At 37.1% G+C, this 24,665-nt stretch overlaps 1 protein-coding gene across 13 annotated transcripts in view; it reads left to right on the forward strand.

Moving 5' to 3' along the window:
- LOC139121240 (neuron navigator 2-like) overlaps window positions 1–24,665 on the forward strand; it is a 303,220-nt gene that overhangs the window by 220,266 nt on the left and 58,289 nt on the right. For all 13 annotated transcript variants that reach the window (XM_070685996.1, XM_070686024.1, XM_070685965.1 and 10 more), the window contains 3 exons: window positions 11,991–14,081; window positions 16,232–16,406; window positions 17,329–17,427. In XM_070685996.1, coding sequence (XP_070542097.1) covers window positions 11,991–14,081; window positions 16,232–16,406; window positions 17,329–17,427 — 2,365 coding nt within the window. The remainder of the gene's footprint in view (window positions 1–11,990; window positions 14,082–16,231; window positions 16,407–17,328; window positions 17,428–24,665) is intronic.

Here is a 24,665-nt window from a genome sequence, read left to right on the forward strand (position 1 = left end):
TTTAAAAATAGCTTCACTGCTAATCCCGTGATAGATATTGGTGATTCAACGTGTTAGCATCCACTGGAAGGACGTACTTTCAAAATAGGTATGGTTTGCCCATTGAAATAAGCGACCGTTTGCTTTTTTTACGCATGCCAGGCACGGCTTATCGTTAATTTAATTTGACATGTGGTGAACTGTTTGTCTTGGACAGGCATTTGCAAAATCTCCCTTTCTAAAATGTGACTGTGGAAAATTGTACCCCATTAATTTAGCCGTACTCCTAGGAGTATTTGTAGCCATGGAAACACAGACTTTAACAATAGTAAGTAAGTGGGGTATTTTGCTGGGTGTTTTCATTGTATTTAAGAAATGGACGATTGGAAAAGAACTCCGCAGAGAAACACAGTATAATGGATGTTGCATAAAAGTGGGCTTGAAACAGCTAGGCACGTAAGCCGTTCAAGTCTCTATTGTTCCTCAATGGCACTTCAAAAAGAACTGGTTAACAATAGCCCATCCGCAAAAAAACAAAAACAATGTTGTGTAATGGCAGAATCAGTTAATTCAGTGTAAAACAAACCTTCCAATGCTCAAGTTCACGGCGTGCTAACCAGAGGTAAGGTACACCAGAACTCTGCAAATTTCCACCAAATTTCTCAACTCTTTGTGCATTTCGAGTGATTTCTTAGTCTTCCCAACAAGGACTTTCACACTTCTAGTGTATGCCTTTTTCGCACTGCCTCAGTCAATACCATGGGGTGTGTTTACTAATTAACAGGGCTGTCATCATCTAACGACATTTTAACGAGTTGTACACACGGGCCATCCCAGCGTTAATTTTTTAAATCCCTCACTTGTGTACCCAAGAGGATTCCAAAGGAAATCTTTTAATTGCAGGTTTGTTGGTTTGTCGCCTTTTTTCCCCACAAACTCGGTCTGCACCGGTGCCAGCACTTTCAGTATTGGCTTTTACATTGCTGCTTGTGGCTTCTGTCTCTGTCAGAGTTGACTTGCCTTCGGGGGTAGAAGGTGTTCATCAGGGCAATAGAAGACACTTGTTTGTGAAAGTCCACGTTTTCAACTCCACGCTGAGTCACTCTATTGAGAGTTCACCTATATTATAGCCACAACAAGGCTGAAGTAAAAGCTACCCAAGTGTTCCCTGCAGCTATGAAAGAAATTCAAAACAAATTCACTCATTCAGATGTGTAGTGTTAACTCTCCCTGCCGTGGCTCATGTCAGTGTATACAAACTGAAGTTCTCTTGGTTTAAACCCCTTTACCAGCACTTTACATGGCCGGAAAAAAAAGCCTGTATTTCCAAAAATTGTATTTTCCCTAAAATTTCTGTTGATAAAAATGGTGTGAATTTTATTATTAAGTCAGGTTTAGGGGTGTAGAATCTTCCGAGTCAATGTCAGGTGATATTTTTTTTATTCAAAAACGAACACTATTGTTGCTGTAGTTACTGCCCTTTGGCCAGATCTTTGTGTAAATCTGCATAGAGGTCAATAAATAACACTGCTGCCAAGGTAATATAAGAAATATACCATTGGTATTTATCGACTGAAAACCCAGCATAAGATATTACAGTTGAATGTGTAATTCAGAGTGTTTGTATATGATACAAGTATGCTTTAAGGATATGTAGGCCTAGTGCAGAACTCATGGTAGGTCATTTGTATTGCATCATCAACACAAAAGTTTCCAGTCATGATGATATTCAACAATTGCAACATAACTTTTACTTCAACTGACATCAAAGATGTGGTGCTATTGGCCATCACATGTACACAGACACAAATGCACTTGTCATACTCAAGTTGTTGTCATGATGTGCTTCTGTTGTCATACTTTTGAAATTGATCTTTCTTGTGAAATAGTTGCACATAAGTGCATGTTTTATCTATTTAACACAAAGATGTCCACATAGTACAGTGTTCTGATATGTAATTCCACACAATCCATTGTAATGAAAAAATCCTGTGTGAGATGGTGTGTGGTATAATTTATAGCCTAGGTCAGAAAGCTTGCCTTGAACATAGAGAGTTATATCAGTGTGTACATACCATAGAATATTGTGAAATTTTCAGTATTCCTCAGAAAGCCTGAGAAATGTTAAATTGACTCTGGGGAAATCAGTGAACCACCATTTTTGTTGCAAAACTTGCTCAATCAATCTTTGATCAGAATGTCAAATTTTGTAACATTAGGAGTCCCCTCCATTGATGACTTGCTTACTATGAAATAACTGAACCTTAGGTATTCCCAAGAAGTTTCTAAAAACTCACGGAAATTCCTGGAATTTTCAGTGACTTTCCAGTAGAGGTACCATTGGATGTTTTCCTAATAGTCCAGGCAGATGTTCTCCCCAAGGCCTCTGAGAGACAATCGTCATCGCTAAATGTGTAGACTGAAATCATAAAGTAGTGTATCAGTTTTATTTATTACAACAGTGTTTAATACAAAACACCTGTCACTTGTCAAGGCACTGAGTTTTAAAAGTACATCAAACCGTCCATTGACGAGTGAATTCATGAAATATCACTGCCTTTAGTCACAAATATACTGATCTAGGACGGTTAGTTTAGCTCTAGGTAGAAATTAGTGACCAGAAACCAGACCAGAATCATCATCAAGGATGCAGATGTTGATCATAGAACTCTCAACTCCTGTCATTTGATGATTTTCACCAAAGTCTCCCATGGTCTCGTTCTACTTCTTGCACAACTGCTATCCTTGGAAAAAATTGAAATGCATGCGTAGTTGATCATTAAAAGTAAACTTGCTAAACTTCTCACAACATGAACGCTTCGGATAAAATGATGAAAAATGGGTATACACTAATGCTAGATACCATCATGTCCTGTAATATGATATTACGGATCTCTTTGTTTGCTACAAATTTCATTTGTATCAGCAAGGACGTGTCATATAACAATACATAAAATAGGGGACAGATATTTGGAATCATAAAATTTACAAAACTTTTCGGTCTACTGCTTGTGAGGGTTTATTTTGAAGCTCACAGAGCAAATAAAGTTTGCACCATATTATTTTTTCAAAATTTTAAAATTTGATTTTTTTTCCCTTGGAGTTAGCACAGGGACAGTGTCCATTTTTAATTTCTTGTTGCATCTAAGAGTTTTAATGATTCAATTTGACATTTGTGAATGTGTACCTCTGACAAACTTTCGACTTATTTATCTGACTTTCAAGAAAAAGTGTGATAAAGAAGGATTTAAAGTTCGATTTCAGAAAGCAGGTCATTAAAGCCAAGGTTATTCAGTGATTGATGTATCTCACGGGACTGGGTGTCCTGACATAAACCAACCAACCCCTCTGTGCAATGTCCAGTAAAAACAAATATGCTACTGTTTCCCTGGGTTATTATTCAAAGTCATGTATTGTTAGCTTGGTGGTTGTAAAAACTGAAAATAAACGGAACTGCACTGGGGGCGATTTTCGTGTCATTTGTTTCCATAAATCTCCATGGCATCAATATTGTGCTTTGTTCAAAAACATGTGAAAATCATCAAAATTGTTATTTATGCATGAATGGTTAGCAGAAAAAACAAACTCAACTGCGATGAACGTTTTCGCAGACTAAAAGATGGCTAAGTAGAAAGTTGCATTTTTGTGAGGTGAAGCCCTTTGACAGAAACTTTGTTTAGTCACCTTTCACAGAAAATCAGTTCCTTGAAAAGATTTTAGAAATTGTTCCAGCATTTACCCTGTCGGGATCATAATGTTCAAAAATATTTTTATAATTCAAAAGAATTGAGTTTATTTTTTATTTAAGATATTTCTGATTTTAAATGCTTTTTTTCTCTGAGACTCCTTGTTCAAAGGACACTTTCATTCATGAAATGCCAGAGAAGCCAACGGCATTCTGTGATATAATTTTGGTATTATGGTGAAATAACAGATTGTTTTGACATCAGCTGGTGTTCAAAACACGCTTTGAAATTTCATTTTTCATGAAAACGTTGTGTATTTATAAACTGAAACACTAAAAATGATAGGTTTAAACAATACATACAACAGCAATCAAAGAATTATGGCATGATTATGATTACAGATATGGCTTCGTGTACATTATCTCATCAAATTTTACGTTGAAGAGTCGAGCTGTCATCAGGGTAACAGAGGAAAGCTTATTTTTTGTGTTTGAACTTATTCAACCCTGACTTTGCCAAAACTGGATAGTATCTCAAGAAATTGAATCCGGCTGTTTGGACTAAGTCTCAGACATGGAATTGATCCAGGAATAATGATATTTCCTGGTGAGGGAAGTCAAACCACTGGTTGACCCCAACTTAGTGTTTTCAGCCTCAGAGAAAGATAAAATCACAAACCAATAAGGGAGCTTTCTTAGAGCTGCCATAATTGTAAAGTGATGATATTTGGGTTCTTGTATTTACCAAGCCAGTGAACTCAATTTGCTGTATTTATACTTTAACTTTTATACAATGAGGTATGTTTAACTGTACATGACAACACGATATGCTATTGTTGATAATAACATTGCAGTCCTGTATTTATAGAGTGCAGCGTTTCATGTTGCATTCAATACTTTGTCAATTGAGAATCATATTTCAGCCTTTCCATCATCAGATAGCAATTTATTACTATTGTTGACCATGTCTTAACTCCAGAAAACTAGGGAGTTAGGACAGTGTCGATCCTTCACTGGGTTTAAAGGGCCAGTATTCGATGAAACTGTAACTTTGGGTGATTTCTTCCACTTTTAAGGTAGAATTCGCCTCGAAAGTGAAGGACATCCAGTAAACTTTTGCTCAAACTTTCCTCAAAAAACTTTCAACCATTCTCTTTCAAAATCAAGAAAAAAAATTGGGGGTCACTGTGATTTTTTGGTACTAGGGAAACAAATAACCCAAGATGTACCGATATTTAAAATTCAAAATGGCCGCCATCCCTATGTTAACTCTATGGAGAAAATAAAATTTTCGAATTTTGAAAAACTAAGTCGATGAAAAGTTTTCTTTCTCCAATAGCTTTAAAATGAGCCCCCACAAGTGTTAGACCAGAAGAGAATTGTAAAAGTTTGAGAGTCCGACTATCTGTCCCCGAGGCACGTTCTACCTTAATGTCAACTGCAATATTTCTTTTTCTCCACCCTAAAGCATGTTGAGATTCATGTTTTTCTACTTTTCAACTCAGCCTGTATATGTGCAGACTGCATTGTTATTGTTGGCAAGTCAATTCTGATCTGGACCAAAATTCAAATGTATACACAATAACAGTGCATTTCATCCATATAGACATTGTGTTGACATACTAAATATTGGGTATTTATTTCAACGTGGTTTGTGGCGCAGAACAAGAACTTGAAAGTGGCATGCAAATCAAAAATAGTGAAAAAGTTACAGCCACTGGCCTTTTAAAAATTGGGATGTACAAGGATATATACTGAACCGATTGTCTTTCTTGAGTGGAAGAAAAATAACTTGAAAAATATGTGGAAATATATTTCCAGAAGAACGTTGAAAAATATCAGATGCAAAAGAAAAACCAGGACATATTTGGACATGGTCTATGAGGGGATTGTGTAGTGTCAATCTTTGAACATCTATCAAAATTGTGAAAATTGGTTGAACAGGAATTCTGTCAGACCATTGCTAGGTTTCTCATGTTCTGTAAGTGTGAGAATAATTTTATTGTTCAGTCATAAAAAGTAACCAAAGACTTGGTCACATCTGTGTAAAGAATGCCAAAATTGAAATCTGGACAGTTGTTAGCAGAGTCTGGACATTATCCAAAGGAAGTGAGTGAAATCTGAACACTTTTCTGCAAAGATACCATGTATTTTAAATTGAAACGATGTGGGGATTTTCGTTGAAAGCTCCAGTTGAAATATCGTTTCCCTAGATATTAAATGGTGTTCTGAGATACAGGATATACTCCAGGCTTTTGGTTTTTGATAACCCCACTTCAGCAAGTTATCCCGCGCTGTTGTATGTCCCATCAGAAATATTTTTAATGTCTGTCTGCCATCAATGTGCCGCTGAGTATGTAGCGATGGCATCTAGGTCAAAGGTCATTGAAGAAACAACACTAAGCTAGATGTCTCTCTTTGGAGAGCGTGAAGAGCCGCCCATCTCGTAAATTGTCGTAAATCATCAGTCTTTGTCGGCAGGGGCTTCAGTCAGTCACAGCTGATGATTTGGGATAAAATAGCACATGACCTGAGATGACCCTGTATGATTGTGTAATAACTTAAACGGACAGTGGCTTTATCTTTTGATAACATTTTCATTGTATTTGTTCTAGGAATAGGTACACTGTCTTGACTCTTCTTCTATAACTGTGTTCAAATACAAAGTATTAGGCTGGCAAATGGTCACTGTATGCAGTGCGCTATGTTACTTTTGACAGTGAATTCTAGTTCAGACCAAATTCACTTATCAACAATATAATTGAACACTACTCATGATCGTGTTGATAACTTGAACAATGCATTTCAAAGTGATTTGGGTGTAAAGCAAGAATCTGGTTGACTGACAGAACAACTTGAAAATGCATTGAAAGTTACAGTTTATGCAGCTTTAATGAAGAAAAGGAAAGAAACAAATTGTTCTAGTGTTAAAAAAAGGGATTTTGAAATCCAATAAATTTTGCATGTTTTGGCCAGTACATATACCGGTAATATAAGTAATTTTTGGACATAATCTTGAAGAAAAACAGAAAAAATCCCAGCGTACTGGGTATATTTAAATATCAGACCAACAGCACCCAGGTCAGTTGTGTTAACAGTGCATGAAATGTGTTGCACATTGACTTGTGAAGTTGATGGGAAAGAAATTGGAAGGTGATAGGCACTGAAGGCGGGTTTGAATTTTGTATCCCATGGTAACTCTATGGGGAAAAATAAAATTGTCAATTTTCACAAAAACAAGATGGTGGAAACCATTTTTACTCTATGAGGCTCCAGAATGAGTCCAGACAACCAGTAGACCAGCAGAGTATTGTTAAAACTCCTGGAGTCCAAAAAAATGTCTCTGAGGTGCTAATTTCCACCTTAAGAGAAATTCCCTGATCTTGGAACCCAACTGTCAGGCTATCGTGTTCAGTCATTGTATGTATCATACCCTCCTAATAAACTTAAAACATTCCTAATCTTTGAGTCAGTTTTTTGATACTTTTTTATCACCCTTACACCAGTACAAGTGAAAATGTAGGATTTGCTTGTATCAACAAGAACTTTCTTGTCCAGCCAGTGACCTGTCAGAGGACACACTAGGTGTATGGTTCCGACACAAATGCCGGAATATATCTTCCGATCCAAGCTGAAGAGAGATCAGGAGGAGAAATGGAAGTCCCTGACCTCGGATCAATGGATGTGCTCAACCATGATGAGTAGCTGTGCATTAAAGCAGTTAGCAATTACAAGAAAGCTGTATATTGTTTTGAAAACAGATGCACAAATTTCAATCATACATTACTATTGTGACATCCAAGTTATGATTAAAAGTGAATCAAACATCAATGAGATGAAAAGTGAAGACGACACCAACAGTTATATCCATTTATCTCTTTCCACTTACTTAGCCACGCCCATTTCCCATGAAAGCACACTTCTATTCCTGGGAGGGTGTTTGAATGTTCTAAATTTGGTGTCAGGTCAATAAATTTTTCGCAAAGATCAGAAAGCATTTTTAATGCTAAAATAACACTTGCAGCACAAAATATATTACATAAGTGAGGATGTCAAAAGGCACAGGTCACATATGACATATTTAGTGAGTTCTACAAGTTGAAATTTTTCAAAGGCAGGACCCATCACTTGTGCTGGTCTAAGCTGTCAACACTGTCATAGTTTTGTCTTAAATTTCATAAGTAAAGCCATCCATTTTTGCAGCCATATTTGCTGCTCATTTGTAAATGCATTCAGAATACAATATGATCACTGGAGACATACCGAATACTGCTCTCAGATATACAATGCCATTCAAACCACGTTGTTGATGAACAAAACTTAGAAATTACAGACAACTCTTGTGGTGCCTCAAAGTTGATCAGAGGCGAAAACAAGTCTCAAATTGAAGGCAATTAAAATTACAAATTGTCCACTACTTTTTGTTGGTCACGTAAAATTCTCAATCGCTTCTTGAGACATGTTGGCAGTCTCTTGAAATGGATATTACGACAGAGAAGAACCTGAAACAAAGTGTCTGCAAATTTACGTCAGTGCAAATGAATTGTTACTTCCATTTCTGTATCATTGGTATTCAAGATAGGCTCCAAGTACATCAATACACTCTGATTGACCTTTCAGTCTACCCATCATCTTAGTCCCGGTGAATAGCCCCCCTCCCCCTCCCATGTAATTACTTACACTCCTCATAAAACTCAATGTCTTTTAAGACATACAATTGCAAAGGGGATGAATTAACATGTGATTCTAGTGGCTTTTCCTTTCTTTCCTTCACAATGCCTCTTAGAGATGGGCAGAACTTGAGCAGTTTAATATCAGTACAGCTGTGTAGTCGTTATCGTCTTAATGTATTAGAGACCTGTTTGGCGACGTTTGTGAAATGTCTTTTAAGGTAGTATGCGCCTCGAAAGTGAAAGACTTAAACTTTTGCTGAAACTTTTCTGAATGAAACTTTCAACTCTTCTCTTACCAAATCAACAATATACAAATCAGGGGTCACAGTTTAAAGTTTGGAACTAGGGAAACAAACTACCCAACATTTTACAATATTGGAATTTTAAATGGCCACCATTTCTGTGTTAACTCTGCAGGGGAAATAAATTTTGGATTTTCAAAAAACTAAGCTGTGAAAGTATTTCTTTTTCCAAGAGCTTTAAAATGAGCCCCCACAAGTGGTATATCAGAAGAGAATTGTTGAAATTTGAGAGTCCGATTATCTGTCCCCGAGGCACGTTTTACTTTAAGATCTCAACAAAACAGCGGGATTCTAGCAGTCTTCATATGTGTGATCAGACACGTCAAATTTGAACCAGTCAGTTTTGAAAAGTTCCGTAGGGATTTATCAAGCACAAGGTGGGAGATGATCGGAGATGAGTTCACTGTTAGGTATATATTCAGTTCCTGTGTTTATACATCTGTCTGATTGTATCAGGACTGAAGCTGTGGGTACCAATAATGATGTTCACAGGAAATGAGGTGATTTTACTCCGTGCCGGTTGAAATCCTGTACACCTCAAACATTTAAATGATGCAGCAATCTTTAATAGACCAGAAAATTGGTCTCTCCTCGTCATTTCGAAGAGGTTTAAGTCGGATCTGCGTGTAGGAAAAAAACAGAATGATGCTAAAATTGCTCAATTTTCTGGTGTCTGCATGTACATTTCACAAATAGATGCTGGTGTTGATAGTGTTCAAATTAACGATTTAGACACAGTGAGCAATCACCATTTTTCTTCAGCAGTTTTTAGTGTGGTTTTACTGCAATGATACATTTATGTTGTTTATTTGTTACCTCTAAATGTTTAGTGGAAAGAAAAACAATTTTCCAGTTGTAATTGGACAAAAACTTACTACTATCATTATTAATGTGTGCATGTGTACAGATTGTGTGCAAGACACTTAATTGAGACATGGTTTAGCATTTTTGCCACTATGGTCAAGTTCAAGTTATGAAAAATGCAGCAAAAAATAAAAGATACAGGACTGTTTCATCTCCTTTTGTTAGTTTCAATAGTCTGACATTTATTACATGATTCGGAATATGAACATTATCCACGTTTAATAGCTTGTTTTTCCTCTACCCTCTTTCATGACCTTAAAACAGCACTTTGTGAAAGATTCTGTTTATGAGAGCAATATATTGAGCATGAAGACTGTGGTTTGTCAGTGATGACAGATGTAAAAGATGTGTTTGCTGTTGTGAAAGAATTTGAGGAGATAACAGGTGTACTAGTATTGAAGTCATTTTAGGAATGTAAGGGAGGCAGTTGATGAATCTTAATGAGTGGAACACAGAATTTTTAAGTGTGCACTCAGTGGTGCTGATCAGCAAGAAGGCTTTGTTTTGTATCTGTATGCCTTGAAGTTCTGTGGTTCAGCATGATCTGTGTTTGAATTTTCACTACAATCCCATTTCTGTATTTCTTTGAGCAACACTCTGAGATTATGTCCAAACAACTGTTAAAGGGAGACAGTCATCGGACTGCGCATGTGCAAAGTTCTTGTTTACAATAATGTATTTCATGCATGATATCTAGATGCATCAAGTCAACATAGCTGCAACATTTAATTTTGATATTCATTGTTAACAAACATGTTTAAACTTTCATCAATTACCAATGTAACCTAGATACAGTGTTTACATCGGCAACCCTGGCAACCTTTGAGAAGAGTTCAGACGACTACCTCCCTATAAAATGTACGGTAACTCTTTGGTGGAGATCTCATTGTAGCTATTTATTTTCAGATCAGACATATTACACTGGTGATTCACTCAGAGTAGAAACAGATTGAACCAATGGGAGAGGGAAAGTTAACCCTTTCACCCCAGTTCCCTGTGTACAGGTCCAACTTTACCATAGAAAACAATGGATTTGGGACAAACCATGGTGGTGAAAGGGTTAAACTAACAGGGGAGGGGGTACAAATACTGATGATAAAAAAGGGGAGGTTGGTTTGTCTCTCTTTGTATTGTAGTAGTAGGATGACACATCATGATCGTTTCCACACAAACATGCTTTCCATTCCGTGCCAGGGGAATTTTACACCTCCAGTGTCAACAAATCTGTGGTTTTGATATTACCAGGCTTCCTATACATCACGGTAGCTATTCCGGTATGGTTTCCTGTGGATCAAACACTTGAGATCCAGGAATGTTAAACAAGGAGATGGATTTCCAGTATTGAAATCCGGTATAAGCAGTGCCTTTTGCAATGAATATCCTTTGGGTATTTTCTGTTAACCTTCTAACACCCATTTCCTAATGTACAGGTGAACGGTGTATTTTTTGCCCAAAGTAAGCTTATTGTACCAAAAATTGATGTACTTTTATGATGGAATAGGAAACAGAAGATTTTACTGATTGTATTCGCTGTGTTGGATCTCATCTACCAACTTTTGTCAGTATAATAATTATGCCAGAATTGTTTGAAGCAATATAACAAATATTTTATTGAACTTCGTCCCCAAGTATTTGTTTGTTAAATCAGTGATTATTTCATGAAATATATATCCACAAATCAACATACTTCTGAAAGCACATAAAAAATTTAAAAAATGCATTTTCTTGTTTTGCTTTAACATGAATGGTTGTTGGTGTATATGCCCAATGACATTGACTTTGGATCTTGTACATCCATTTAAAACTGATTTTTAGTGTTTACTGAACGAATTTTCAACATGATGACTAATATTTTTATTCATGGTTTGTTTAAGTCTTTGTTCAGTCACAGCGTTCATATATAGCAGTCTGAGTGTTTGTCAGAGTGGTCTGAGTGTTTGGTTTTTGCCATGACAGTTGCTGACTCCAGCATCAGTTCTTGTTGTTATTGTTGTTGTTGTTATTGTGTGTGTGTGTGTGTGTGTGTGTGTGTGTGTGTGTGTGTGTGTGTGTGTGTCTATTTGTCTGAGTTTGTATGTAAATGTGTTTGTTGTGTGTTTGCATATTTGTACATATCTCAGTGTTATGTGTATGTTCTGTTATAAATGTACTGGTAATTTTGCTGTGCGAGTGGTTTCTATTTCTAACTTTCTCAGTACATGATACTGAGTCAAATATCAACATCATTCATCTTTCCCCTTCAGTATGTCATACATACTTTATATAGAGTAATTATACTGAGCCATGTCATACTTGTGGCTGTATCTTTCTAATAATATTATCAATCATTAAGTGCAAATGAAATTTGATGAATGCAGTCATTCAAAATCAGTTGTTAAGTCATGGTTGCGTCATTGTTCACAGACTGATGGGCTGTTGTAAGTGTGGCCTATAGAGGGCGCATGTCTGAATTTAATTGACGCTTTCTTTTATTTCACTTGATTACAGTTGTGAAGAAGATGAAGACAGCAGTTCAATTAGCAGCGGTATCAGTGATACAATTGCTGAGATGAGCACAGATGATAATGTGACTGGTTCTTCTGTCTGTTCATCTTCAACGCCAAACACGCCCTCTACGGGGAGACGCGTCCATAAACCTGGACAAGCATTCTCAGATAAATCATCCCTTTATTCACCTCGCAATTCAGTAGATTCAAAACTTTCTGATGACATGAATGACATCGAAAAGGGAATGGACATGATCGATGGCGAAGTGACAGGATTTGACATGAAAAGGAGCAGTTCAAGCTCTGGAAATGTCTGGAGAAAATATTCCCCAACAGAAGAAAATCCGGACAAGAGCATAGATGGGAAAACAAAGGATAAGAATGCTAATCTTCCTAGTGACAAGTGGCGGAGAGGGAATTCGGATTTGTCAGATTCCGGGAAGAGCAGAAGTGGACATCACTCGGATAGTTCTGGAAAGGAAGGTAATAGCTGGAGGAAGAGTGGAGAGGCTAGCGGGAAAAGGGAAAGTGGTTCTCCAAAGATGCAACGAGCTAAGACAGGAACAGGGAAGCATGATGAGAGGAAATCCGTCACTGGGAAGACAACTTCACAAGGTCAAGGAAAAGCCGCTCAAGATGGTAAAAAATCCACAGGATCGAAATCCCACTATTCTTCAAGTTTTGGATACAGACGGCCACCAGCACCCAATGCCGGGAGTGCCCATAGCACTACCGGCTCTTCCCACAGCAACGGTTCTCAGGGCAGCTCTGGGAATGCCCATAGCAGCACCGTACCCGGTGCTGCGAAAACCACGGCGACAAAAGTGCCTCATTTTGGGTTTGGTCTCAAAGGACTGCCGGCGTCATCAAAGACCAGCAAATCAAGCAGCAATGTGGCAGACGCTGAAGACAAAGTGAACAGTAAAGTGTCCCCAACGAACACAAACAGTCTGACCAGACCAACGGCTCCTAAAGCCATGGTCGGACCTCGGACACAGTCTGCTATACAACTCAATAGTCAAACTCACTACCAATCACAGCCTCAGCTAAGTCAACAACAACAACAACAGCAACAACAACAACATTCACATCTGCATCACCAGCAACAGCAGATGCAGCTGCTACAACAACAGATACAACAGCAGCAGTTCCTGCAGCAGCAGACCAAACGTGCCTCAAATCCACTGATGCAAGACCTCACTACGCAAAGAATCTTGAACGATATCGCAGTCGACAATGGCACATCCAGTCATGTGCCTGCCATCAGCGTCCACAGAAGTTCATCGTCAGTCGGGTCAAATTCACAGGCAAACAGAACAAGCCCTTACAATTTAGATCATGAAGTTTCCTCTCTCACAGCGAAAGACCTCGCCTCAAAACATGGTCTGTCGTCGCCATCCTTGAGACGGTTATTTAGCCGTGGAAAGGGTGACGCTAACCGTTGTCCCTCACCCAGTGCCTTCAGCGATACTATAATTTCAAATCCGCATGCCACTTTAGCCGGATACGCTCCTCATGCCAAATCCTTGTCTGGAAAGCAAGTCATGTCGTGTGAAACTCAGACACCTTCCAGTATGGCGCCAAACCATCTACAGATGCCTGGTAGCTCAACTGCAAACTCTGAAATGAATTTCCCCAGTATCATCTACAGCAACAGCCTTAACTACCAAACTTATCCCCGGGATCCGTACTGTCATCATGCGACAAGCATGGGATCATTGTACTCAGCGCCCGGAGCCATGTGGATGCCATCGACGAATCTCGGAAACAGTATCTCAGAGAGTGGAAGCATGGAATCCATGGATTCCAGCTGCAGTCAACTTTCCTTGAACAGCCGGGCAACCAGCGAAAGGTACGGAATCTCCACTCCAAAGAGCGGCCCCGGGTCACCCCTCATCCGTACCAACAGTATCCGATCGACTGCTTCCGAAAGGATATATCCAACATCCTTGTCATTGAAGGAGTTTGATGAAGAGTGGATGAGGTCATATAGCTATGGCAACCTGGCACCCAATGGAGACCCTCTGTCACCAACCCACTCCACCTGCTCACAGCCAGCTACTCGTTTTAATTATCAACTCAGCCCAACTGGGTAAGTACTAACATACTTCTGAACTCTTTGTAACTATGTTGAACTGCAAACTGGAACAGCATCACAGAAAAGAACTTCAATTGGCATGTTTTACCCACAGAAATCAGTATATTCTAATGCTCATAGATGCACAGTTATCCTGGACTTCATTACACCGGTACCCTTTTTGAATCCTGAGTTACCTTCATTTGCGTCAGCTTGTATGACAAAAATCTCACCCCAAGTAGTTTTAGAGAAAATTGTACAAACTCTGCACTTAATTGATGTCTTTTATTCTACAATTAAAACACACAACATAAGAGACTGTTACAATTTATTAATTACATGAATTTTATCATGAAACATGATAGTATAAAGTCACAAAATACAATAAAACATGGAGCAGCAACCAAACAAAAACAAAGGCATTTTAATATGAAATTGATAGAGGGCGCCATCCAAGAACGCCAGCCAGCCATGAACTTTATGTATATTGATACATGAAACCCAAAACACCCTATCAGTTCAATCACATGTACAAAGTGAATGGTATCAGTTTACATTGATAACAAATTATCCATAATAACAGAATGAGATTATGTTGCAAACAGTGTGTTACCAGTTGTAGTATTTCACGCATGTGATATATGTGACCCTACCGCAATGGGCATACCAAAAACAGAAGTGGGGCCAAGCATGAAAAATGAAGATTTCATTTGTCTTAGCCACTATGGTCAAGCAAACTCCTGCTGGTTTCACAGTGGTAATTTTCAAAGTCAACCCAAATGCTTTAATAAAGATTCTTTGAATGAGGTATTTCAGTTTTACTGAGTGTGTACTAATAATAATTTTAACTTCTAGTACTGCATGGTACTTGTCTCTGAACATCTATTATTGCTACAAAAATTTAATAGCACCCACAATTTTGTAATTTCGACGCTTTAGTAGAAAATATTAAACATTCACCTTATTATATATTAAATTTTACCTTATTGCCACTTTGTAGATGATCAATAATTGTGACAATTAGGATATTTGAAATTTATACTGGTCTAAGGCAAACCAAAATCTTACAAGGTTACTGCAAACTTTGTCACAACATGTGACAACTTTCCCACCAGTGTTTTCCCAGAGATTTAATTCCAGTGGCAATAGACCACTTGCCGAGGCCCCTGGACATTCCGTCAAAATTGATTTCCCTCAAGCGGGAATGTAATTCCATTGGAGGAATAATTTCATTCCGGTCATTTCTCGTAGTTACAGAATTATGCTTGATTAAACTCATAAATTTTGATGAGTTGCGTCGCAATCTCTGATCAAATCTGACACACTTGTCTGTAGGTTAAATTCAGGTTCTTGCATTATGTATTATTCTGTACACCTTATTTTAAAAGAGTCAAAGAAGTTTCTGTACCGATGATGTCAAGTTTTATGCATGTTGACATTTTACCAATACATCTGACAAAGGGCATTTACATTCTGAAGTACCTGGACTTCATTTTAACTCAATTTGCCACAGTGGAGCTATTTCTGTAAATTGCTGGATTCATAAAATGCCATTGATGATTTTGCTTCACTGATCCCTTTAACTTATGTCTAATAATGTTGTTTACCAGATGAACTCCTAGTAGGATTGCGCCAACTTTATTGTGCTACCGTTTATTTAGAGATTCTGTCAGTTATGCAAATAGCATAATCAGGAAAAGTATAGTAATATGTTCATTTCAAGAGTATGTCTTGTTTTTATAACGCGTGCGATTTGTATCATGATAGTAAAGTTACTACATGTAAAACATGGTTAAAGTTTATCATTGACTTCTCAGTCAATTGACATGCCTGTGACTTTACCCAGCGTTCTCTGATTTGGCAAAATTTTACATAACGGTACATAATTGATGTGTCAGCACAGGGCTGACAATAAGAAATCTTAACAAGTTCGTACATCAGATTCAAAGAGTTCAGAAATCATAACCTTTCACCACAATGGTTTGGCCCAAACCTATTGTAATTAATGGTGATTGTGGACCTGTTTATTGGGAATTAGGAGTGAACAGGTTTAAAGTCAGAGGGCATGATGATTATTATAGTATTTTGGGGGAAGAAGGCTTAATTTTCTTTGCTGTAATAATGTGTATTTGAACTTTCCTACTTCAACATGTTTTTTTCTTCAGTACATGTCCGTCAAGTATGGTCAGATCCAACAGTATGACAGGACCTGGATACGGCCAAGGAATGCATGCCGGATTACGGAATAGTGCCATCTCATTGGATGAGAAGGGAAGATCAGAAGACCTGCACGGTTCAGCATTGTCTCTGGTGTCATCAACATCATCCATGTACTCAACTGTAAGTACCACCAGAGATATCATATACTGATGTCTGTGATTTCAATCTCGGCAAATCAAACGATGGCAATTCTCTTTTATGGTGATGTGGGTTTTACAAGAGAATTTGCTCTGCATGACATTAGGGTCACTCTTTCAAGTTATTTCCAAAAATTTTAAAGCGCCAGTAGCTGTACTTTTGATGATTTTTCCCCACAATTCCTTCTTTAATGTCAACCACATTTCCTTGTTCAACTCCCCAGAGCATGTTGGGATAAATGGTATTCAGCTTGTCAACTCAGTCTGTACACATGTGCAGACTGCATTGTCATTGTTGACAAGTGAATTCTGGTCCAGACTGGAATTTAACTCTAAACAATAATAGGCCATTTTACATGACAGTACAGGTGTTGTGTCGACAAGCCGAACAGTTGGTGTTTCAATACGCTTTATGGAATAGAACAAAAACTTTCAATTGACACACAAAACAAAAATAGTGACAAAATCATCAAAATTACAGCTACTGGCCCCTGAAGGTGAAAAGATGTCCAGAAAAGTTCACAATTTTGTGTTTTGCACTTGTAAATATGTGTACTTCAAAAACAATGTTAAAAATTGGTTGATCTCTTGTACAATAACCATCAAATATTAATATACTAGCAAATATGGAGCTTACAAATTTAGGACAAGAAGTCAACAAGGAGTTTTCTCCACAACATAATAATACAAGTATTGTACAAATTGAGCAAATAAATCAGAAAATGAGGTGTACTTTCAGTCGTAGGAGAAATGATATTTCAGCATGTAGACAGAAAAAACTAGAGATTAAGATCTGTGATTAACTTGATAAGAAGAAATAGGATTTGCTACAGTTTTAATCCCATATGAGGAAATAACAAAAATAGATGAACTGATAAAGATAAAATATGTTTCCATGACAACAGGCAGAGGAAAAAGCAGCACAGGCGATTCGGAAATTGAGGAAGGAGCTGGATGATTCCAAAGTTAAAGTTACATCGCTGACGTCGCAGTTGCACACAAATGTAAGTACGCTTTATCTTGTCACCCCTGATTTATTGTGGTATAGCCCGTCGCTAGGTGATGAAACCAGGTAAAATTAACATTAAATTTGCATACAAGTGTGCAAATGTGATTGAGCAGTCTTTATCAAGCTATCGTCCCACCTGCCCGTTTCAAAATGAGATTGCCCACAGTATGAAAACAGCAGTTGGAATACTGCACTTCGTCATCACCTGACAGGGGAGATACAACAAGAAGATAAACAACCAGCCAGAAAAAAAAAATGTGAGTCATGAGATTTTACAAATCTCAGTCACTGCTGTAGACGGTGAACTTTAAACATCCATACATCCATCACTAAGGATATCTGTTTCACCAACATTTATCTGTGTGGGAGAGATTTTGATATCACCACGACAACCACTGTAGTGTCATCCAGGGTCATTTCAATTTACAGGAACACAGGGGAGAGAGATGGGGTTTTAGGTCAATGACTGTGTACTGTGCATGCTTCTGATTTGACAAGATGTTTAAGAAACCCATCTTAACTTAGAAGTGTTACTATAGTGCTGTTGTGGCTGACAAGGAAAGTGAAAGTGAGCCCTCTATAGATGAATCAGAGAAACTTCCCGTATTCTTTTCAGTTTGCCCGTGGCTTCAACGTAACAGCATATGTATTCGTTTATACAGTTGCGGTAATATATTTTGCCAAAAGGCATCGGTGAATTCAGCAATCCATCATAGCTAAGTGAATCAGCTCTCGAGCTTCAGTCTCCTGTATGTCCAGCTCTGTGGAATTGTATCACATGAAGCAAAGAGCACTGTGGGTACAGTGTGCTCATTACCAACCAGAAACCACTGTCTCAGTGATTTACTAATAATGGGATCAGTGCCTCCGCATTTTTTTTGAGAAATGGCATTTTCAAACTTTCTCATTTCCTGTAAAGGATATGATTATAATCATAACCTTTCGAGAACTGGCAATACTGTTGCTATGGTGATTGTGTCTATAAAAAGAAAGCATTCTTGGTAATTTCCTTAAGGAGTAGTATGATATCATTAAGGGCTGTGAATAACCTCTGTACAAATTTGCTGACTTGGCATATACACTGAAGAGCAAGCAGGGGATAAGCAGAGACAGTGGCAGAAATGTATAAAATTCAACGACATCTCAAGATGTGGATGTATAAAACAGGTAGTCACAGACATACATACATACATACATACATACATACATACATACATACATACATACATACAATACATACATACATACATACTGTACATATACATACATACATACATACATACATACATACATACATACATACATAACATACATACATACATACATACATACGGTACATAAATACATACATACATATATATATACATACATACATACATACATACAGACAGACATACATGTACATATAGACAGACATACAAATGTACATACATAGACAGACAGATGCATACAGACAGACAGACAAACATACAGACATAAGCAAAGAAGAGAGCAAAGAATGGAGATATTGGATGACAGCAATATCAATCAATCTTTATTATACTCAACTCAGACTAGCAAAGGGTGTGGTATGGTACATTCCAAAATTGGACAAAGTACAAAACTGAACACTTTCAAGTTGTACAATAAACAAACTGTTTAACAGTGGGAAGGCTAGCTACTGGAGGGTCAGAACAAATCCGTGTTCTTCAAGAATATGCAATAGTGAATTACATACTATGCACAATGCATACAAAACAGACGGCTATAAACACTAGCAGACAAACAGACACTCAGACAAAAGTAAAGAAACACATCTGCCGTCACACACATAGAGAGAACCGTACTTGTTTTGTAGTTCGGTGAATTCCATCAAATTTTGAATTCACTATATCAGTCATCAATTTACAGAGGTAAGGTTCACTGAAAAAGGTCAATTTGACCAAAATTGAAATCAAGAAAATTAGATTGTACTGCCGGCAGCACAGTTTAAAGTAAGTGATATCTTAGTTTAGGTTCACTTTAATTTATAAATCATATTATGATATAAACACATCAATCTTATGAAGTAGCCTCCTATCAGTCATGGCTTTTTTCAGCCACTCACTCAAATTGGTCTATTGGTTATGGAGTGAAGATATGGTTATTTGCCTCTCACAGTAAAGCAAGCCAGCTCTCTGATGTAGAAATGTGTATGGAAGGCCATCACTATGTCTGTTAACTACTTTGAGCGCTGTAATTTTTCCCACCAAAATTTTAGTGCAACATTTTACCAATTTTTTGAATTTTTCTATATTTGTTTTGGTGATTTTGGAGCAAATGGACATCACAATTATTTAGCTACAATTTTTTATCAAATTTCGGCAAAAATCAGAAAAAAATTGACTGGGGTATATTTTGTAAAGGTGACAAAAATTGACTTTTGAGCTCAAACGGTTAACTTCTCAAGGGAGTGGTAATTCAGGAAAGAAGAGTGCCATTTTTTAGTCTATGTCTATGTTAATTTAAATGTGTCTCTAAAGAGATTTAGACAAAAGTGATTCTGCAACACAGATTGCCGTTGTTTTAAATCAAAATTTGATCAGAAACAGATCTATTTAAATTGTACCATTTTCTTTTTTCAAAAAAATGTGAAATAACAAAACCAAAAAAATGACACTGAAATTTTAATCATTATCATGTAAACTGCACAAGATCAGTTTTCCATTCACAGATTCACCGATAATGGACTCCATGATCACATCTTTGTTGCGTGTTTGTCAGTGCAATACACAGTTCACAGTTCAAAAGGTGGAAATTCTTATCACTTTCATGTTGATTAGGTAACTTTAAGACTGTCAATTCAACTACAAGAAATCTGTCACAAAAATTCACATGTGGACAACTTGGGTGAACTTGACTAATTTTATCATCTTGTATGGCATAAAAGGTCAAAGGTTATTGAGCCAATTAGTGGCTATTGATTGGATGACAGTTTTCCTTCAAAAAGTAGCTACTTTGTAATAGTTTTCCTTCTGAGGTTGCTACATTGTAACAGTTCACCCTCATAAATTGCCACATAGTGACAGGTCATGTATCAGACTCTGTACACAGTAAGATTTGCAATCTCAGCACTTCAAATGCCTTCAAGATTTCCCATGATACAGACAACCTTCTTTATATAGCTACAAATTTAACAATTTATTGTTGGAGTTATGGGTGGCAATTCCCATTAGTTGGACGGAATGTTTTCACGATCAAGACGAATTTACTCATTTTGACCATTTTCCAATAAATTTGATCACCTGATTTGAATTGATCGTGTATTTCTTCACACATCATTATTAATAGCTGATCTATAAAAAATTGAGAAACAAGTTTAAATGACAAATTGACAACAAAATTAATATTCAGTGAAAGACTATTGATCAAAATATTTGAATTCCAAGCTGTTCACTCCTTTCCTTCAAACTGTGACACGATCAAGTCGATTAATGTTGCCAAATTTGACTTGCTCCCTGGGACGTACTGTAAAAGTATGGGGTGAGAAGATTGCAAATGGTAGGTGTTTGCAGACTTATAGGTAGTACATGCCTCTCGCTCAAATATTCCTCAATGAAACTTTCAACCATTTTCTTACTACCGGTAAATCAAAAATAAAAATCCGGGGTCACCATGCAAAGTTTGGAATTAGAGAAGCAAATTACCTAATATTTACTGATATTTAAAATTCAAGATGGTCGCCATCCCTGTGTTTTTCCTTTCTGGAAAAAAGAAATTTTGGATGTTCAAAAAGCTAAGAGGGCGAATCAGCCACCATAAGTGGTAGATCAGAAAGAATTGTAATAATTTGAAAGTCTGAATATCTGTCCCCGTGCAAATACACATATGCCATGCTAATGTACTCACCACTCTGAATAAATTCAAAATGCTAAGCAGGTAAATACCAGCTGTTTATTATTGCCACCCTGCTACAACTTGAACTATTTCACCTTTTACCCACTAGCCCCCCCCCCCTCTTTCTACATACCACCAGGAAGTCACTTCACTTGCCCCTCCTCCTCCCTAAAAACCCATCGCTATCTCCTCACTATACAGTGCCATGTACCACCTCTTTGTCACATGCTTTTTTAATCGGCATGAACAAACTCCCAAAAGTAAGCGAACCATACTCCCTGCCCACCCATTACACCTTTTAAAAAACACATGCTGAGCAAGACAAAATTTATAAAATTCACCCTCATGCTTGTAAGGAAAACTTGCATACTTGCACATAAAGAAGTAGTGTACATATGTTGCATTATAGCAATCGATCACAAACAGCTTTGTTAACTGCCCCTTGGTTTATACAGAGTTGTGATGTTTTGTAGACATCGCCAATACCCTGTGGAGTCATTTTGGCAGCCCCTGAGTTTATACAGAGTTATGACTTTTGTAGACATCAGCCAATACCCAGTGGAGTCATTTTACCTGAAGACATAACCTTGGTGTCAACCGCTGAAAATTACCTACCTTTACTTATCAAAGAAATTAGCATAGACTTCTCATGTAAATGACACAGTGGTCGGCAGTTATCAAGTCGTTGCATGCCTTATGGCTTTTTTATTCGGTAGGAGACAGAAATCAGACCACAATTCCATCAGAGCTTGATTTTTATTGATGGCCAGTACACCCACTAAATGTCAAATATCATAGTGAAATAGGAAAGTGGTATTTTCAAACTAGGAATGTATGCATTGAATTTGTGAAAAATATTCTTGTGTCAACCTGGGATAAAAAAGAAGACTTTACCACACAGCAATATTTACAACTTTGTACCAACTTAGTTCAAAAATTGCCATAATATCTGCATCATGGCAGATTGTTATATGAAATATATTTCATCAAAATGTAGAGAAATACCAACATAAAAATGAAGAAATATCTGCATCAAAATATATTATAAAAATAAAACAAAATATTACACAGGGCTTAGTAAAGTTAATTATTTAACTCTGACAAACCTTGCAGTTGTTCTGATTTTGTGAGGTAATTTGATGAAATCTTGATTGATTAACCCAGTGATAACGATCTGAAAGCTTGTGAATGTACTTGAGATATTTCAAGTCATAAACAATCGAACAGAGGATTCCCCGTGACAGACACTGAAAAAAAAATGTTGAAAAGAATTGTGTAATTTATGACAGACTGATCTCTTGCTATCGCTGTAGAATCTGTTTTCATTCCGCAATTTTCAAATCAAGACGTCATAAAGGGCACATTTCACATGCAAAAAGTGGTTTAAACTCAATATGTAATAGATCTTTAATTTAGAGACCGAGTTACCCCCATTGTGTGTGTGCATATTTTTCATGTATAAATATATCACGCATTTGATATGTACAGAATCTGTACATGCAGTTTCAATCTTTTGTAAATTTTAAAAAACATGGTAAGTCTTCATATGGTACACTAGCTTTTAACACAATCCAGCATGTCTCAAAATGGCCACCACTTCCTCTGTTACCATGACAACATGAAATTTAAATCGCCTATGAACAGTATGCTATTAAGAAAGCGTGTAAATATGTTATTGAAATCACCGAGGCATGAAAATTATTCCAAAGAATTCCAATTTCACAACAGGCCTTGCATGAAAGTTAACTGGAATCATGTATTTCTGGAAGATTATGTTCTCGATAAAGGAGACTGGAAGATATTGCATGGCATGGAGAGAATTCCCAAAGGAGTATTAGCTGCAAATGTCTTGTCGCGATGGTTTACTGAAGTGTGCAATTCATACTCCTGTGTGAGATAGAACAGTTAATCCGTATGCTGGCAAGAACTTTTGATAACAACAGGCGATAGTTTGTAAATTTTTTTAATTTCAAACATCAGTAAAATTTTTGATAATTTCCTTTTCCAATACAAAAATTTGCCCCTGACTCCCAATTTTTACATTTAATTGTGGAATGAAGTAATTCTTAGATTCCCCAGAGCAAAGTTTCAGTAAAAGTTTAAAACTTTCAGTTTTTCAAAAGTTTTAATAGCCTAACCATGCGATGCAGTGGACTAATATTTGCCTTTCAATAAACACAATATTTTATTTGTGTAAGAGGTATGTTAAGCTAATTTATTAAAAGAGTACTGTGTATCATAGCCTGGTACAACTATGAAGTCCCATAAAATTAAGTTACTCCGGCGTATTCAGCTAACACAATTATCCCGGAATTCCCCCGAGGAAGCGTCATCGGAATAAACCAATATCCGAAGTTCCTAAAGACCCAGCGTCTCCAATTCCGGGATATCTGTCAGGTTTTTCCTAATGAAAGATTAATCAGTGTGGATTTTATGGATTTAATCTTTCCCGGTGGTCCTCAGTCTCAATGATGCCTTCGCCAGAAATCTAATTTTCCAGGATTGTATTTTACTGCTTCAGGACAGGTGCATTTTTCCCAAGCCTGGTATAATTAATCGCGGAGTCAGAAAACTTGTCATATTACAGTAGACATTATGCAGTAGAATTTTTTGCCCAGTGATTGGGGCTCTCACTGGGCAATGTGTTCAGCACTTTTAAGACGAAAACACTTTTCTGAAAAAGAATGAACACTTTATTTGTTCAAGTTCAGCAAGCTTGTTAATTAATTTTGACTTTTCTACTATTTTACCAATAACTTTTGATAATGCAAGAAAATAAGTGACAAATCTTGCTACCTTTCAGAGATTTGAAACTCTTTAATTTCTTACGATCACTTACAAAAGAAACCATGATAGGAAGATTAAGTCTAAACCAGATGTACACATTTGCATAATACTCTTTATGATACTTCTCACTGATTGGTTAGTTCAACTATTTCACCAGATGTAAACTTATCTTCCCTTCATTTTCACCTCAAACAAGTGGAATAGGACATATACTCAAATAATATTTGATATACTTTACATGTTATTATACGATAAACTGATAGAGTGTGACTATGATGATGAAATCACCCATGGAATTGTGTCGATGAGCCAAATGTCTTGATTAATCAGTATGCGTATCTGGTTCACATACCGTTACTCATGCATAAAATCAGTCTGGATTTGTTGAAATACACGGCATAAGAGTACTGAAGGTGTTTTATGCTTGAATATATTGCAGCAATGTAAGGAAACTTCTGGTTGTAGAATAAGGATTGTAGGGTAGTCATCCCGGAATCTTGCTGACGGAGACGATTTGTATTCCTGAGATGAAAGGAATTGATAACGTGTCTGATTTTCTTGATTGGAGATCAGACTCCTGGAGTCGCCGTG

This window comes from Ptychodera flava, chromosome 2 (genome assembly GCF_041260155.1).
Source record: "Ptychodera flava strain L36383 chromosome 2, AS_Pfla_20210202, whole genome shotgun sequence".
NCBI lineage: Eukaryota > Metazoa > Hemichordata > Enteropneusta > Ptychoderidae > Ptychodera > Ptychodera flava.